At 35.2% G+C, this 18,112-nt stretch overlaps 1 protein-coding gene across 1 annotated transcript in view; it reads left to right on the plus strand.

Annotated features, from left to right (window-relative positions):
- Positions 1 to 18,112, plus strand: part of CNBD1 (cyclic nucleotide binding domain containing 1) — a 395,245-nt gene that overhangs the window by 33,993 nt on the left and 343,140 nt on the right. The window contains 1 exon segment of the mRNA XM_049700473.1: positions 935 to 1,042. Within this exon segment, the coding sequence (XP_049556430.1) occupies positions 935 to 1,042 (108 nt within the window).

Consider the following 18,112-nt stretch of genomic DNA (forward strand, 5'->3'; position numbering starts at 1 on the left):
TTATTTACATTGACAATGAAATAAAAAAAGCCTTCTCGAGGATTTTTATATTCATTGCCATGAAGCAAATACTGACTAAGATTTAAGCATGATTATTTTTGATAATTATTCATATAAGCTGTCAAGATGAATGTTCAACATTTTAAGAAGCTGACCAGCTTTTCATGGTGGTTGTCAATTGAAAATTGAACAGGGCAGATTTTCCAGAAACAAATGTCATTACCTGACACTGAATGTCAATTTGCTATATTCCAGTGGATCTTGTTATTTACATTTTTAAATATTTTAAGTGTATTGAAGCCTAACTGCAAATAAGAATCACTTGGAGGCTGATAGTTAAAATAGAGAAGCCCACCCAGACTCAACATTTGGAGCTCTTGCTTCATCAGGAAAAGGATCAGAAATCTGTACTTAAAAAAACATCCCAGATGATCCCATTGATCTGGATTTGGGAAATGCTGAACTTTTGGTCTAAGACATTTTTGTTCTGGTCCTAAAATAGTGCAAGAGACTCATAGGTCATTGCAAAGAGTCAGATAAATATACTTTTCAATAATGTATATGTAAACTCTATGTGAATCATTTTGGGGGAATTTTAATTTTGTGGTATATTTTATACAAGAGCTTTAATAAATTACGGAAAAAAACTTTAAGAAGACTCAACTTAAAAATTAAATTTTTGACATTGTCCTGAATTTGATATTCTTAAAATATTTCTCACTGAAACACACTATAGACAATTTTTATAGTGGATATTTTTAAAGCATAAAATGTTTATGTTTTATATTTTTGTCATTTTCTTTTTAGACTAAATAGTATAGAATTAAGTTGTATATATTGAGTTAAAAATCTTTGCCTCAGAAGCTATTTTCTTATGATGCTTATAATGCAATTTCTCTCTCTCTGTCTCTCTCTCTTGTCTCTGTCTTTCAAGCCGGACCAACATCCTATCAGCACACAATATATTTATGAAGCAATATCCTAAAATATTCTTGCAGAATAAAACCAGACTGCCTAAACTTTTCAAAGAGGAAGGAAAAAGGTAATGATGTTTTCTTTTGAAAGCAAGGTTGTATGTGTGTGCATGTGTGTGTGTGCTCACACACGTGCATGCATGAAGAGCAAGTGGAACTCAAACACTGAAAGTGTTTGGTCAGTTCCCAGTATTGCATGTTAAGGATCAGCCAAGGAACTACAAAGCTACAGTAATCAAGACAGTATGGTACTGGCACAAAAACAGAAATATAGGTCAATGGAATGGGATAGAAAGCCCAGAGATAAACCCACACACATATGGTCACCTTATCTTTGATAATGGTGGCAAGAATATACAGTGGAGAAAAGACAGTCTCTTCAATAAGTGATGCTGGGAAAACTGGACAGCTACATGTGAAAGAATGAAGTTAGAACACTCCCTAACACCATACACAAAAATAAACTCAAAATGGATTAAAAACCTAAATGTAAGGCCAAACGCTATAAAACTCTTAGAGGAAAACATAGGCAGAACACTCTATGACATAAATCATAGCAAGATCCTTTTTGACACATCTCCTAGAGAAATGAAAATAAAAACAAAAATAAACAAATGGGACCTAATGAAACTTAAAAGGTTTTGCACAGCAAAGGAAGCCATAAACAAGACAAAAAGACAACCCTCAGAATGGGATAAAATATTGCAAATGAAGCAACTGACAAAGGATTAATCTCAAAGATTTACGAGCAGCTCATGCAGCTCAATATCAAAAAAACAAACAATCCAAAATGGGCAGAAGACCTAAACAGACATTTCTCCAAAGAAATTATACAGACTGCCAACAAACACATGAAAGAATGCTCAACATCATTAATCGTTAGAGAAATGCAATCAAAACTACAATTAGATATCATCTCACACCAGTCAGAATGGCCATCATCAAAAAATCCACAAACAATAAATGCTGGAGAGGGTGTGGAGAAAAGGGAGTCCTCTTGCACTGTTGGTGGGAATGTAAATTGATACAGCCACTATGGGGAACAATATGGAGGTTCCTTAAAAAACTAGAAATAGAACTACTGTATGACTCAGCAATCCCACTACTGGGTATATACCCTGAGAAAACCATAATTCAAAAAGAGTCATGTACCAAATTGTTCATTGCAGCTCTATTTACAATAACCAGGACATAGAAGCAACCTAAGTGTCCATCAGCAGATGAATGGATAAAGAATATGTGACATATATATACAATGGAATATTACTCAGCCATAAAAAGAAACAAAATTGAGTTATTTGTAGTGAGGTGGAGGGACCTAGAGTCTGTTATACAGAGTGAAGTAAGTCAGAAAGAGAAAAACAAATACCGTATGCTAACACATATATATGGAATCTAAAAAAAAAAAAAAGGTCATGAAGAACCTAGGGGCAAGACAGGAATAAAGATGCAGACCTACTAGAGAATGGACTTGAGGATATGGGGAGGGGGAAGGGTAAGCTGGGACAAAGTGAGAGTGGCATGGACATATATACACTACCAAATGTAAAGTAGATAGCTAGTGGGAAGCAGCTGCATAGCACAAGGAGATCAGCTCGGTGCATTGTGACCACCTAGAGGGGTGGGATAGGGAGGGTGGGAGGGAGGGAGACACAAGAGGGAAGAGATATGGGGACATATGTATATGTATAACTGATTCACTTTGTTATAAAGCAGAAACGAACACACCATTGTAAAGCAATTTTCCTCCAATAAAGATGTTAAAAAAAAAAAAAGGAGAAGCCAAGGAAATAGAGATTGGTAGGGAAGGTTCAATTCGTACAATCATTTTGGAGGCATTTTAATTATGTGGTATGGTAACTGGTACTAATAAATATATGTAGATCCCTGAGTTTTTTCACTAACGTTAATAAACAACTAGCCCTATATAATAAACATAATAAGATAAAATACTATTAGGAGTGAAAAAGATAACATAATAAATGATGCAGAGAAAACCAAGAAAATTATAAATTATGATAGAATACTTTATATAACTTAGAAATAATCTAGATATTGTTAGTTCATTTTCTAAAAAATATGTACTACTGTATTTATTCAAGAAGATAGAAATAAAGAATAACTATGTATAAATAGAAGTTGTAAAAAGTACTCTTCAAAAATATTTTTGAAGCTAAAAGAACAAAAGCAAAAATTAAAAACCCATAGTCCAAGTGATATCACTATAAGTTTTATATCAAGAAAAGGTATTTTCTCTGCAACTTAATGTCCTTGGAGTATAGAAAATGAAAAATAGGTTGTATATTTGCCATGCCTGTAAAACTCTGATGTAAAAATTTAACAAGAATAACATAAACAAGAAATAACAATTTTAGTTATGAGTATATAGGCATACATACAAAATAAAATATTAGCAAATGAAATAATGCAGTAGTCTATTAGCAGATTTGTACATTATGGTTAAGTTGGCTTCATCTCATGAGTACAAACTTGGTTCATTAGAAAAGTTATTATTAAAATTTTATAATATTAGTAACTCAAGGAGGAACTATATGATGATATCTACAGATGATGAAAAGGCTTTTCATGTAATTCAGTATCCATGTCTCATAGTAAAAGCAAAATCATGCAGGTAAAAACGTAATGTGTGCAGTCATGTGACTATTAAGAAATACAAAACATTTATATTTTTTCAGCCAGAAAAAAACCTCTGCTCTAAAATAGCAATAAAAATATCTTAAACTGAATGAAAATAAAATTACATAAAATATATCAAGAAATTGTAGATCTCCTCTAATCTTGGCTTACACTGGTCCCTCATGTAATGTGATAAACCCATATATGCCCAGGTGGTGGAACTAGAGCTGCAGTAATTCAGAGAAGCATTTGGCAGAATAAAATCAATGAGGAGACATGAATCTTGGTAGACACTAAATGTCTGCTCTATTAAAATTATTCTTCAACAACTTTTACCTCTTATCATTGTCATATTCAACACTCTATAATTCATTTAACTCAAATGTCATATGACAGATACGATAGTGAGACTGAAGTACGGCACCTGCTTGGCTGTGGGCAGCTGGCGAGAATGCCTGACACCAGTGCATTTGCTAAATATTGAAGTAAGACAGTCATGTGCAAGGAGAATAGAAGAAATGCTTCATACACCATTAATACCTTGAGAAAACCATAATTCAAAAAGAGTCATGTACCAAAATGTTCATTGCAGCTCTATTTACAATAGCCAGGACATGGAAGCAACCTAAGTGTCCATCCATCAACAGATGAATGGATAAAGAAGATGTGACACATATATAAAATGAAATATTACTCAGCCATAAAAGGAAATGAAATTGAGTTATTTGTAGTGAGGTGGATGGAATCTAAGGAAAAAAAAAAGGTCATGAAGAACCTAGGGGTAAGACAGGAATAAAGACATAGACCTACTAGAGAATAGACTTGAGGATATGGGGAGGGGGAAGGGTAAGCTGTGACAAAATGAGAGAGAGGCATGGACATATATACACTACCAAACGTAAATAGATAGCTAGTGGGAAGCAGCTGCATAGCACAGGGAGATCAGCTCCGTGGTTTGTGACCACGTAGAGGGGTGGGATAGGGAGGGTGGGAGGGAGGGAGACTCAAGAGGGAAGAGATATGGGAACATATGTATATGTATAACTGATTCACTTTGTTATAAAGCAGAAACTAACACACCATTGTAAAGCAATTATACTCCAATAAAGTTGTTAAAAAAAAAAAACACTAGGAGCAATGCTACGCTAATGAAAATAAATGGAAGACCTGGCTGAGACATAGGGAAACATTTCTACATGAGCAAAAATTGTGAGTAAATGACAAGAATGAGACCAAGGACTGCTTGGAACTGTGATCATTACCTAAAATTTATTTTTTTGGTGGATCATCTAGACAGAAAGTGAACTTTTGGTATATTCACAGATACAGGAAATCAAATAGATACATTGTTTTAAAAAGAACACTGAATTTTGAACCAGAAGACTTGGATTTGAGTTTTTATTTCACCCAGTATCAGCAACATGACTTTGGAATTGTCTCTGAACATTGAATGCATTCAGTTTTTACTCAGAAAAAGAGGATAACATTATCCTACTTGAGAGTTATGAACTTAAAGAGCTTTTTAATTGTACTGTTTCACTGGTATCATGGACTATAGATGACAATGTTATTTTATATAGATTTATGCCATCTCTCAAGAAGTTCTGCCTTTTTATTTAAACAGGCTAAGCAACAATCACCACCATTAAAAATTAATAAAAAATCATTGATTGCTTGCTTCAAAAGTGTTTTTAAACAACAAGAAAATAAGTAGACTTTTAATCAATACATTTTTACATCAGTTTATTTCCAGAGGAAAAGAAGTTTAAGGAAATGACAGTAACTGAAGAAACAAATAATATGAATCCACAGAATTGTGGAAACCTATGTAAAAGATACATTTATTAAAGGTGTGGGGTTTTAGGGGGATAGAAATTCAAATATTTTCAAGGAAGCCTGCATTCTTATTAATACCTTACTTGAATTTTATAAAAATTCCTATTTAATGTTACAGATACTTTAGGGAGACATAGGTAAGGAAGATAATATTTTGTATTCTCTTTTGATATATTGTCCTAATAATATGACCATTTCCCTTCCTGAACTCTATGCACCATCATGGTTTCAGAGAGAAGGGAAGGGTAAATAATACTTTGAGAAGCAGGAAGATATAAAATGTAGGCACTTGGGGGAAAATAGTGATATAGAAACAGAGGAAGTTAGATAAGCTCGAGAACTGTTGATCTTCATCTACTCCCATCCTTGATATGAAACTCTCCATGGGGATATGAGGGTTGAAGAAACATCCAGATAGCTACTGAAGAAACTGCATCCTCTGGGGCAGTGATAAACAACTTGTACTGCACATTAGAGTCACCCAGAGAGTTTTTACAAAATACTGGTGCATGGTCTCATTCCAACCCAGACTTTTTAAATTGGAATCGCTGACTTGGAGCCAAAGCCTAAGTATTTATTTAAACAAATAATCCTAGATGATGTTTGAAAATTATTGTTACAGTAAGACCTAAATTGGGCTTCATTCAACATGAAATGAGAATAATAGCACAGCATTGGTGGAGAAGATGCTGAGAGATAACCTGGAGCTAATGTCATTGCTTCCACTCGTCCTGTGTCTAGCATGTATGAGGTCCAGAAATTCCTGTGAACGCTGGTGAGGAGACAGTGAAATGCTAATAGGACTGAAGGGTTGTAGGATCCTGGAGAGGGGAAGAGCTGGCTGCTGAGGTAGAAATCTGGATGCCCAAGGAAAAGGTAGTCAGCAAGAGCAAGTGATGTTGCCAAAAAATACAGTCTTTCCTCAACAGATACCAATCTAGGTGCCTGCATAGATCTGCAGCCACTCTGCAACAGGAACATGATGATGATCAGCTGACAGCTCACAGGGAAGAGGAGCTTCTCTCTCCAACAGTGGTCATATTAGCAATCTCAACCTCTCCCAACATACACCGATACCCAGTTCAGAAAGGAAATGGACTGGGAAGAAAATGGGCATGACTGAGCCTTTATTTACTTGACAGAAAACAAAGTTATTTTAATCAAACTGTTTCAAATCAATGGGACAGACAACATATGATGGCACTGGGGGAAGAGAATCTGCGAGCTTATGGGAAAGTCTTGGGTTCTTTATAAAAAATAAGCAAGTTGTCTTCTTTGTACATGGTAGGGTTTAAATAAAATTAAATCCCACTAATCTACTTAAGTATTAAAATACCAAAACTGTATCCATAAAAAGAGGAGCCAGAGGAAAATGTTCTTTAACAACGAGAAGCTGCGGGGATTACTGTCTCTATAAACTATGTTATTCTAAATGATCACATCTCAGGATGGCAGGGTTATCGCACAACTAACATGGAATCTGTCATAACTTTAATAGAAAAGCACTTGGAAATCTAATTAGGACATTGTAAAAATGAAATTTCATGGAGTAATGCTAGCAAAAATAACCTCATGTAAATAGATGTCTACATCATGTATCAATCGGGATGCAAATAGAAACAACAAGATACACAATTATTAGAAGGGCCAAAATCCAGAACACTGACAATGCCAAATACTGGCAAGAATGTGGAGCAACAAGAGCTCTCATTTATTGCTGGTAAAAATGCAAAGTGGTACAGCCAGTTTGGTGGTTTCTTACAAAACTCAACATACTTTTACCACATAATTCAGCAATCACATTCCTTGGCATTTACCCAAAGAAGGTGAAACTTATGTACACACAAAAACTGGCACACAAATATTTATAGCAACTTTATTCATAGTTGCCAAAACCTGGAAGCAATCAAGATGTCCTTCAGTAGGTGAATGGCTAAACCAACTGTGCTACCTCAGACAATGAAATATTATTTAGTGTTAAAAAAAAAAGAGCCATCAAGCATGAAAGGACATAGCGGAAACTTAAATGCATATTACTAAATGAAAGAAGCCAACCTGAAAAGACATACTGTATAATTCCAACTGTATGACATTCTGGAAAGTGCAAAACTGTGGAGACAGTAGAAAGATTAGTGGTTTGGACTTTAGATTCTAAAGATACTAGGATATCCCAGCTGCTTGAATTGAAGCTTAGAATTTCACTCCTAGATCTAAATGCAGTAGTAGCAAGTGGCTTTGTTCTGGGTTAAAATGATGTGGAACTTTGTAATATGTATATTTTTCCAGACATTTTAAAATAATCACTTGGTATAGTACATATACTACCTAGGTGGATTATAAATTCTCTCTAAAAGTGTAAGTGAAGAAAATGTTGGAAATTAGAGTTGAATATTTGGAGATAAAGAAACTGAAAACCTAGACAAATGGATTCTGAAAGACTGACTTAAAAACATCTTTCTGAAAAATTGATTTTTTGCTTGTGATTTTCTTCAGAGATTTTGGACTCTATTTCTTTCTCTAACATTGTCAATATTACCCATGTGCAACAGCTTGGATCTGGCCTCAGGATAATCAACCATAGGTTATTTGGAAAATATGTATTTAACTTTAGAACAAATAAAACTATTCTTGCTATGATTGTAAAACCCATATTTTCACTGAAGTTCTGAGATCCATTGAATGAGATGTTCCCTGTATTTTTAAAAGTCAGAATTAGAACAATTCTGTTTCACTATTTTATTCTAAAAAGAAAAGTAAAATTTTACACACTCTGGAAAGAAACTTTATGAGACAGTCTTATTAATTTATTCATTTACTTAATATACTCTGAGCAGTGATCATGTGCTGAGTATAGGTCAGTCAGGGTCTCTGTACTCAGAAGGTGCAGGTTGGTGGCACTGACAGGCCCTGAGTAAGAGGAGATGAATGAAGCATAACGGGTGTCAGAGGTGATTACAGGTTTGGGGGCTGGTTGCACTGAAAGTGCTTATACTAACCACAGATGGTGTCCTGGAAGGTCAGGGCAAGCATCCCTGAGGAAGGGATGTTTAAATTCAAGGATAAGTTAAGAGTTGGCTAGAAGAAGAAGAGAAAGAGTCTCTGAGGCAGAGAGAACTGCATGTAATAGTCTTCACACTGTTGATTATCTAAGTGCTGCTGAAGCTATCTTAGCTGATACTCTATTTACCCAGTTTAGTAGTTGTGAACAGAAACCTGAAAACAGTATTTTTAAAACCTGTCCATGATCTCCCCTATGGGTACCAAGATGAAAATGGTGGCTGGGAGGGATGCAGAAGGAGAAAGGAGGAAAGGAAGGAAGGGTAGAGAAAGAGAAAGAAAGAGAAGGGTAGAGAAACAGAAAGAAAGAGAAAGAAAGGGTAGAGAAAGAGAAAGAGAAAGAAAGGTACCCTATGGGTACCAAGATGAAAATGGTGGCTGGGATGGATGCAGGAGGCAAAAGGAGGAAAGGAAGGAAGGAAGGAAGGAAGGAAGAAAAGAAAGAAAGAAAGAAAGAGAGAGAGAGAAAGAAAGAGAGAGAAAGAAAGAAAGAAAGAAAGAAAGAAAGAAAGGAAGAAAGAAAGAAAGAAAGAAAGAAAAGGAAAGAAAGAAAGAAAGAAAAAAGGAAGAAAGAAAGAAAGGAAAGAAGAAAAGAGAAAGAGAAAGAAGGGTAGAGAAAGAGAAAGAAAGGAAGGCAAGAAAGGGAGAGGAGAAAGAGAGAGAAGAAGGAAAGAAGGAAAGAAAGAAGAAAGGCAGAAAGGGGAGAGAGAAATACAAGGGAAAAATGAAAGACTGTCATGCCAGTTCAGGAGCAATATTTTGACCTTTAGGAGAATTCTATGAAGGGAAAAGGAGGGAACTTTATAGAAATCTAACTGGTTGCCTCAGCCATGCTCTGGTGTCATCATTTGTGGCCCAAATTAAAGACTTTACTATGACATAAAAATAAAACTCTGGATGGCTTGGGCATTATTGTAGCAAAATGATGGTGATTTGTAGAAATTGCCTACATGTATAGGATTTTCCTGTATCAAAGTGGAATGATACAAGAAAGTTTTAAGCCTGAGTCTAAAAAAAATGCCATTTATGTTTATGATTACCACTGAGGAATGATAGATTTTGCCAGAAGGAAGGACCTTTTATCATGCTTCTTTCCTGAAGTGTCTGGGAGTAGGTGCTGAGGAGGGCTGGAGTGCTCTGCCCGATAGAGGCATTCTAATTTGGAGTTGTGGAGCAAGCCAGGAGTGAGGAAAGGCAGACAAAAATGGGGTAGAAAAGAAGCAAGAATAGCCAGGAAATAATTGAAGGAAGGTGTGCACTGAGTGAGGAGAACCCACTGGTCCTGGACATGGGGGTAAGGACATTTAAGAAAAGAAAGATCTATTAATGGATTTCAAGTACCTGCATCATATGTGATACAAACACCTAAGATAACCCCAGCATTTAATGAACTCTACTATGCTTACAAATGCTCTGAGTACTTGGTTTAATTTAATTTAGTTTTGTTGAGGAGATATAAGAAAGGTTGGTTTTACTTCTACATAAACAAGACATGGAATAAAGAGAGTATTTAAGGAAGAAGCACAGTGGCAGAGGTAACATCAGAATGTAATCTCCTAGGAAATAGCTGAAATTTTAGGAAGAGCTTTCTATTTGCATGAATTTTCATGGGAACTTATTTAGATTTTAAGGGGCCAGTAGATCCCTGCTGATACCATCTGTATTGCATGGAATTACCGACTAATATCTCAATAATGGAAAAATGTGATACCATCAGTTAAGAGTTAGGTAGTGGACATGGTGAAATTATGAGTTCAGCTGAAGAAGTAATGTAGATGGTGATGTCTTATAAATCCTATTCATCAAAGACCATATGCAACTAAGGGAGAAAAGCCATCTTTGATTCAAAGAGAGTCAGTTTTATGGTTCAAAAGGATATGGTTGAAAGTTTGGAGTTTCTTCCAGGTTGTATAACATTGTTGGCAGGAAATTTGCCTCCCTGTCTCTAAATTGGTCCTTCCATTTCCCCAAATTAGGGGTTCCATTCATTACTTAGATTAGCCCTATGGGGTTACGACTTACTTGAGGAGATTAATATAAAATCAAAAGAGAAATTCTGAAAATCCACAGGCCACATTTTCTCTGCATTTAATTCTTCTCTTCAATAAATCAAAGTTGATCTAAGAATGAAATTGTTTTTATAAGGAAAGCTGTATTTCTATAAGAGTGAAGGTGTTGCATCAGGAGAGCATCATGGACATCTGAGGCTGCTGCTGAAGCACTCTGTAGCTCAGCTGCTGAGGGGCACCACCGGGGGCTGATCAATAAGAACAAATGAATAAGCAACTATGGTGAGGGGACATTTAGACTATAAATACCCAGAATCGTGAGGACTATCTGAGAATGTTTGGCCTCAGCAAGGCGACTCTGCTCATCAGAATAGGTCTCTGAAGACCTTGTGGCATTAGCTTCCTGTCAGGGTAAGACCTTTTACCAGCAACGGTGAAAACAGTGCAGCAGCCCCACCAAGATCATTTAGCCGGTCAACACTTGAGTCTTCGTTCCCTAGCAGTGCGCTCCAACAGCAACATTTGACTTTTGCTTTTGTGCCTTCAGCTTGTGGTTTACTAAGCCAACTCTCCTGGGAACAAACTGTTAAAAAGGTACACCTCTCCTAAATTTGGACTTTTTAAAAAATTTGTCATTAGTTTGGAGATTATTTATTTATTGGCTTCTTAAGAGACATTATTCTGGGACTTCCATGGTGGTCCAGTGGCTAAGACTCCGTGCTCCCAATGCAGGGGGTCTGAGTTTGATCCTTGGTCAGGGAACTAGATCCCACATGCCACAACTGAAAAAAAAGATCCTGCATGCCGCAACTAAGACCTGGTGCAGCCAAAATAAATAATTTTTTTTTAAAAGCCTCAACTTAAAAAAAAAAAGAAAAAGTGACATTATCCTGTATGCTATTAGCTTGTGAAATTATTATAATTCCTGCAGTAAACCTGTGTTAAACAAAATATTGGCAAAGACAAATCAATCAATCATCAATCAATCAAAATTAGGTTCAGCTTGAGTGACACTACAGCTGAATAACTGGAATGGGGTTTATCATTATTTCTCAACAGTCAATAATAATCATTAATTCCTATATAGAGGTCAGGTAGAGAGCATTAGTACTGAAAGAAAGGCTGTCTATAGAATGTGGAAATGGGGCTGGAAAAGGAACTAGATGAAAGCCATTGAGGTGACTGCATGAGAGCTTGACAAAGAGCTAATTTAAGAATGCTGAACAAAATCAAAGATCAGTTAAAATTAGATAACGTAGATTTGTAATCATCCAAGTGTGTGACCAATTCAGCAATGTTCTGTGGGTGGAAAAAGTAGGGTGATTAAATGGAAAAATGGAAATGATTCATACCTGGGAGCTGAGATAATGAACACAGTGAACTCTGCTTGGGCTGGGTGTTCAAGAAGTGTTCGCTGAATTGAATTGTGACTGGAGGGAATTTAGGTTATAAGAAAAGGCAGAACATGGTATTTGATCATTATTTTATAAATGTATGTTAATATACTGCTATATTAAAAGTTGTCTTTAGATATCCCAAGTTTTTGATTTGGGGCTCGATTTCAATCAATCCTTAGGAGGTAAATCTGTGAAATAATCTTCTCCAAACAACTTAACTTTCTTGCATATTTGTATAGCTTGTCATATATTCAGGAAAATGTATTGCTCCTTTATTCTGTAGAGTACATGTAAGTCCAACTGTTCGTTTTTAACTGTGGATTTTCTATTGCTCTTTGGAAATGAAAAAGAAGACTTTGAGTTTGTCAAGGACATTAATTTAGTAGAAACCAGGGACATATTGCTTACCTCTCTCTAACCTTAAAATATTCTTTCTTATATTATAAGAGATGACAGGATTCCAATGTTGACTGTCAAGAGTTTAAAATGGAACTTACCTTCAACTCTCCTCAATTTTAACTTTGGGTATGTTGGCAATGTGTGGGACAAAGTCAGCACTCTTGCTCAGCGCGGAACAAAGTCTGCAATTCACCAGCTTTCATCCTGGGGGTGGAGATTTACCCATTGTTATTTCCCTGGTTTGGCATTAATGATAATTATGCTAAAATCAACAGATAGAGTTAACTTAGTGTACTTGAAGTGACTGAATTTAATTTTTATTTTTATGTCAGGATGACTTCAGTTTCTTGAAAAAGTGATTGAAGAATCCTACAGAAAATATCTTAAGAAAGAGTACATATATTAATCTGGCTCTAACTACTACTTAGTAAAATTTATATGCATTTACAAAAAGTGGTGGAGGGGGTTAAAGAAGGATTTTGAAGAATGATAAAAAAGCTTGTAAGAGCTCTGATGCAAGGATATATGGAGAATAAAGTTTTGTGATGGCCTCTGGACTAATCAGATCTGGGTTTGAACTTCAGTTCTGCAATTTGGCAATTATGGTACTTTAAGAAAATTACCTTAAACTTTGAATCTTAGTCTCTTCATCTAAAAATGGGGACAATAATACATACTTTAGAGTGATGTTGGAGGAATGGATGAGATAATGCATGCAAAATTTTACTTTATTTTCCTTAGTGCTGGTGCTAATCGCTATCACCTGAATTTACTGAGGCATTTAAAAAAAAAAAATCTAGAATACAGCCAATTAAAAAACATTGCTCTTGGGCTTCCCTGGTGGCGCGGTGGTTGAGAGCCTGCCTGCTGATGCAGGGGACACGGGTTCGTGCCCCGGTCCGCGAAGATCCCACATGCCACAGAGTGGCTAGGCCCGTGAGCCGTGACCGCTGAGCCTGCGCGTCCGGAGCCTGTGCTCCGCAATGGGAAAGGCCACAACAGTGAGAAGCCCGTGTACCGCAACAAAACAAAACAAAACAAACAAACAAAAAAATTGCTATCTATAAAAACTATATTTTGCACTATGAATGGCTCTTTCACCAATGTATGATTTTGTAATACATACATTGGTCATTTGGAAAACATTGGTCCATTGAACTATGCAGATCTTGCAAATGTAGACATGTTTCTTTATGTAATATTAGAAAAAAACACAATTGTGATATTGTTAATATCACAACTGATCTCATCAGAAAAGCCTTTATGTACTGGGAAGCTGTCAAACTTACAGAGAGAGGTAAACACAAGTTTTCCAAACTTCTGATTTTCACTTGAAAGCTTGCATTTTATCATTGGCAACAAATGCTGTATCTTCCTTGAATTGACAATCCCACTTCACTCATTTTTGAAAAAATAAATCCTAAATATCCAAGTCAATTATTGTAGCTGGTTGGTTGTTCTTTCAAGTAACTATACAGCACAATGAAGAAAGTGGATAATTCAGCTTGCAACTCAGTAGTAGAAGCACTTTTATTTGAGACAAAAATTTCTTTAGAATGCCACAAAAATACTTTATCTGCAATTCTCATTTTGTCACGCAAAGTATCACAAAGAAGTGTACTCAAGGGTCAAAGGGTTAAGATTAAGTAAAATTACTATTTTTCTGTTTTTTTTAAACTGCAAATGTGTGGCAATGAGGAATTAGATGCTATTAGTTTGATGCCATTGTCTTGATTCACGCTTACATGCAAAACAATGCCAAAAATAGTTAAAAGTCGATAGCAGAGAAAGGAATAGAGTTACAAAATTACTAGTGTTCTATGGTATCTATCCAATACTATAAATAATTTCATGCACCCATATCATTTACTTGGAGTAAAAATTAATTCACAAATAATTGGACATGGTGATGCCAAAAAAGTATGAATAGATTAATAGAGAATATTTATCTGTTGAACAGCGGCTATGCCTATATGGCAGGATAAAAATATTTTTGAGTAAAATTAAGCATTTTTAGAAGTTTCTTCTCCAGAAAAATTCCTTTTAGCTTCTTACTGGAATATTTTTTGTCTAACTTTTTGTCATCTTATATGTCTCAGCTTTTACACTCTGATAAGCACCCTATGGTTGTTTTCACAATGTGTATAAATTCTTCATATCACTTTTAACATCTTTCAATAGCACATTTACAAGACTGATTATTCTATTAGTGCCTTCCTGCATTAGATATTAAGGAACATAAAGACAGAAATACAATAGATGTTTTGTATATTAAACTTTTACTCAGCATCTTTACTGAATTCTCTTATTGATTCTAGTATCTGTAGATTCATTTGGATTTTCCATGTATATAATTTGTCATCTGAAAAAATAATACCTTTACTTGACCTTTCCAATTCTTATACTTTTAGTTATATTAATTTTAATGCCCAGGACTTCCACTATAGTATTAAATAGGTTAGAACAGTATGCACATTTTGTTTTTGATTCCAGAGGCAAAGTTTTAATATTTCACTCTAAATACTGTAGTTTTTGCAAATACTTTTGTCATATTAAGAAAATTCACTTGTGTTCAGTTTGCTAAGATTTTGATTACAAATGAATATTGTATCATATTAAATATTATTTAGTTATTAATGATTTTTTCTCCTGTGTACTGTTAATGTGTTGAATAACATTTCTGGAATAGTATTCCTGGTGTAACCTCAACTAAGCTATGCTATATTATCTTTTAAAATTATCACTGGATTCAGTTTGTTAATATTTTGCTCCAGATTTTTGCATCATGTTATTGGCTTATAATTTTTGTTTCTTGTAAAATCCTTGCCAGATGTTGATATCAAGACTATGTTGATGTCATAAAACTAGACAGAAAGTATATATGACTTTTCTATTTTCTTGAAGTGTTTGGTTTTATTTATTTATTAAGAGTTTGTAGAATTTATCAGTAAGGCCACTTTGGCTGTGAGTTTCTTTGTGAGGAGATTCTTATTTAATAGTTATATTCTTTAAAATATCTAGAAAAATTCAAATTTTCTATTTCTTCTTGTGTCAGTTTGGTAATTTGTACTTTCATAGTTATTTTTTCCTTTCATCTAAATTTTTCATAGTATAATCTTTTATTCTGTGGGATCTGTGATGAGGTCTCCTTTTTCATTCCTGATATTATTTATTTCTGCCTTCTCTCTTTTTGTACTTGACTAATGGTTTGCCAAGTTTATTAGATATGTTTGTTCCAATTTTATTATATACTTATATACTTCTACTTATTTTGGGTTAAGTTGCTCTTCTTTTTTCACTTTTTGAGATAGATCCTTAGCTCATAGATTGTCAACTATTTTTTCTTAAAAACTATATGCATTTAAAGCAATAAATTTCTTTCCATTTATTTTCATCTACACCTTTTTATCTACCACCCACAAAATCCTTAAGATGGTCAACTGAAAAAAAAAGAGCTTATTAAAGTAGCTGATTACTGAGGAAAAGAGAAAAATAGTTTATGCTACCACAATGATCAATAAAACTGAATTTTATTTTAAAAATCCTAAACATATCGGTTACAGAAATATTATTACATATATACAAGTAACATAATAGTGCAAATATTACATATCTTGGAACAATCTTATCATGTAACAAGTAGGACTTGTATGAAAGAAAAAAATCTTTAGAGGTCTGAGAATAACACAAAGGATCCAGTTATCAAATTAGACTTATGAGAATCAGAGATTTTACCCAGTATAAAATTTCACTAAAAATTTAAAGGTACAGGTAATTGTGAAACACAGAAACATAGAGAAGTCTGAGATTACAAACATAGCTCCAGAAAAGATGTGAATCATGTCCACAACCTCCTATACTCCCACTTGCCTTGGCAACTTACACATTTATTAATCTCTCATAAAATGATTTTGAATTTTATATGACTGAAAATTTTAGATTATATATATTGAATTGTTGCTAGTTTTAGTATATAAATATAATGATGAGGATTATTTTCTACCATTTACCAAAGAGCATAGGACACAGCTTAATCAATCAGTTAATTAATTAATATATATGACCATCTATTTCCTGCTGTTGCTTTTGGTGGTTTGGTATCACCTGCTTGGCTTCAAATATCTTAAATATCAATGTGGACTATTCTGAATCCTTTGGCTGCCTTGTGATTTTCAATGTAAAAGCAGGAATGCCAGGAACCTCTTGCCTTGGGCAAATATGATGAACTTGAGCCAGAAGAATACTGGGTCCATGGGGACTCACTTTCTAAATTTCCCTCACAAAGTTTACCATATCTACCTCTACCTTGCCCTCCAGTCCACAGACCTCTCTCCTCTAGAAGAAAAGAACTCTATTCCATTTGCATTTGAGAATCAGAGCTGGGTGGAGGAAAGCAGCCAATTGCTTTATATCTGAATCTTAACCACTGCTGAGCTTTACTGTACTTACTATTTATAGACATAACTGGGAATAGAGTTTTAAATAGTGTCCTACGTCTCTATGGATAGAATGGCTGAGCTTCTGTGAAAGTGGTGTAAGGGGAAATGGATTTTGGCTCTTAATTTTATCTTTGTAAGTTATGCTAAAGTATCTTTGCTTCTGTATATATCAGATAAGTAAGTTTTGCTATTAAGTTTTAATATTCTGTGAACTTTAGATTGCAAAAAACTCTTTCCAGCTCTACTGGAAAGTGGATAAGAGTGGTTAGACAAATTATATAAACTCTTTAAGCTGCAATTTCCTCATCTTATTAAATTGAGGATCATATTGTTTATTTCACTTAGTTAATGTTAATGAGATATATGTATATAATGTTTAATATAGTAGTCAGCACTTTTAAAAGGACTCAGGTAGATGTTAATGTGATGATTGTTATTGTTATTCCACATCATGTTTATCTTATATTTAACTTAAAAAAATCTTTTCATGTATTAATTAAAGGTGACTAATCTATGATCATTTGGATTTTTAGCATCTCCTCCACTATTTTTTTTCTTAAGGATGGACAACATTTGTTAGATTGCTTTTCCTTAGGTTTTTAGTGACCTCTTAATAGGAAAGCTCTGAGCTGGAAGGATAAATGGGAAATGGCTATTCATTCACACATCTCTTAGGGACTTAGTTGTGTAATATACTATAGCACAAGAATGAAGTATGGTGACTGCTTCCAAGACATTCATAATTTACCAGTTGGAAACAAAAGTTAAAAAAAATTACTTTTATCATTGGTGTCAAAAAAACCCCCAAAAAACCGGGGCTTCTCTTGGTGGCACAGTGGTTGAGAGTCCGCCTGCCGATGCAGGGGACACGGGTTCGTAGCCCGGTCCGGGAAGATCCCACATGCCGCGGAGCTGTTGGGCCCGTGAGCCATGGCCGCTGAGCCTGCGCGTCCGGAGCCTGAGCTCCGCGACAGGAGAGGCCACAACAGTGAGATGGCACGCATACCGAAAAAAAAACAAAAAACAAAAAACCCACAAAACACTGAGAAACAACTGTAAGAGTGTAAAAGAAGGGTGACCATTGACTTGAAATATTTCCCTAAATATATGCACCTAATTTATTATGGAAGATGTTTCAATCACTTGGGACTGTTATATAATACCTATAACCAAATTCTGTACATAGAAAATATTTTTTTTCTTTTTTTCTTTTTTTTTTGCGGTACGCGGGCCTCTCACTGTTGTGGCCTCTCCCGTCGCGGAGCACAGGCTCCGGACGTGCAGGCTCAGCGGCCGTGGCTCACGGCCCTGGCCGCTCCGCGGCATGTGGGATCTTCCTGGACTGGGGCACGAACCCATGTCCC

This window comes from Orcinus orca, chromosome 17, assembly GCF_937001465.1.
Source record: "Orcinus orca chromosome 17, mOrcOrc1.1, whole genome shotgun sequence".
NCBI lineage: Eukaryota > Metazoa > Chordata > Mammalia > Artiodactyla > Delphinidae > Orcinus > Orcinus orca.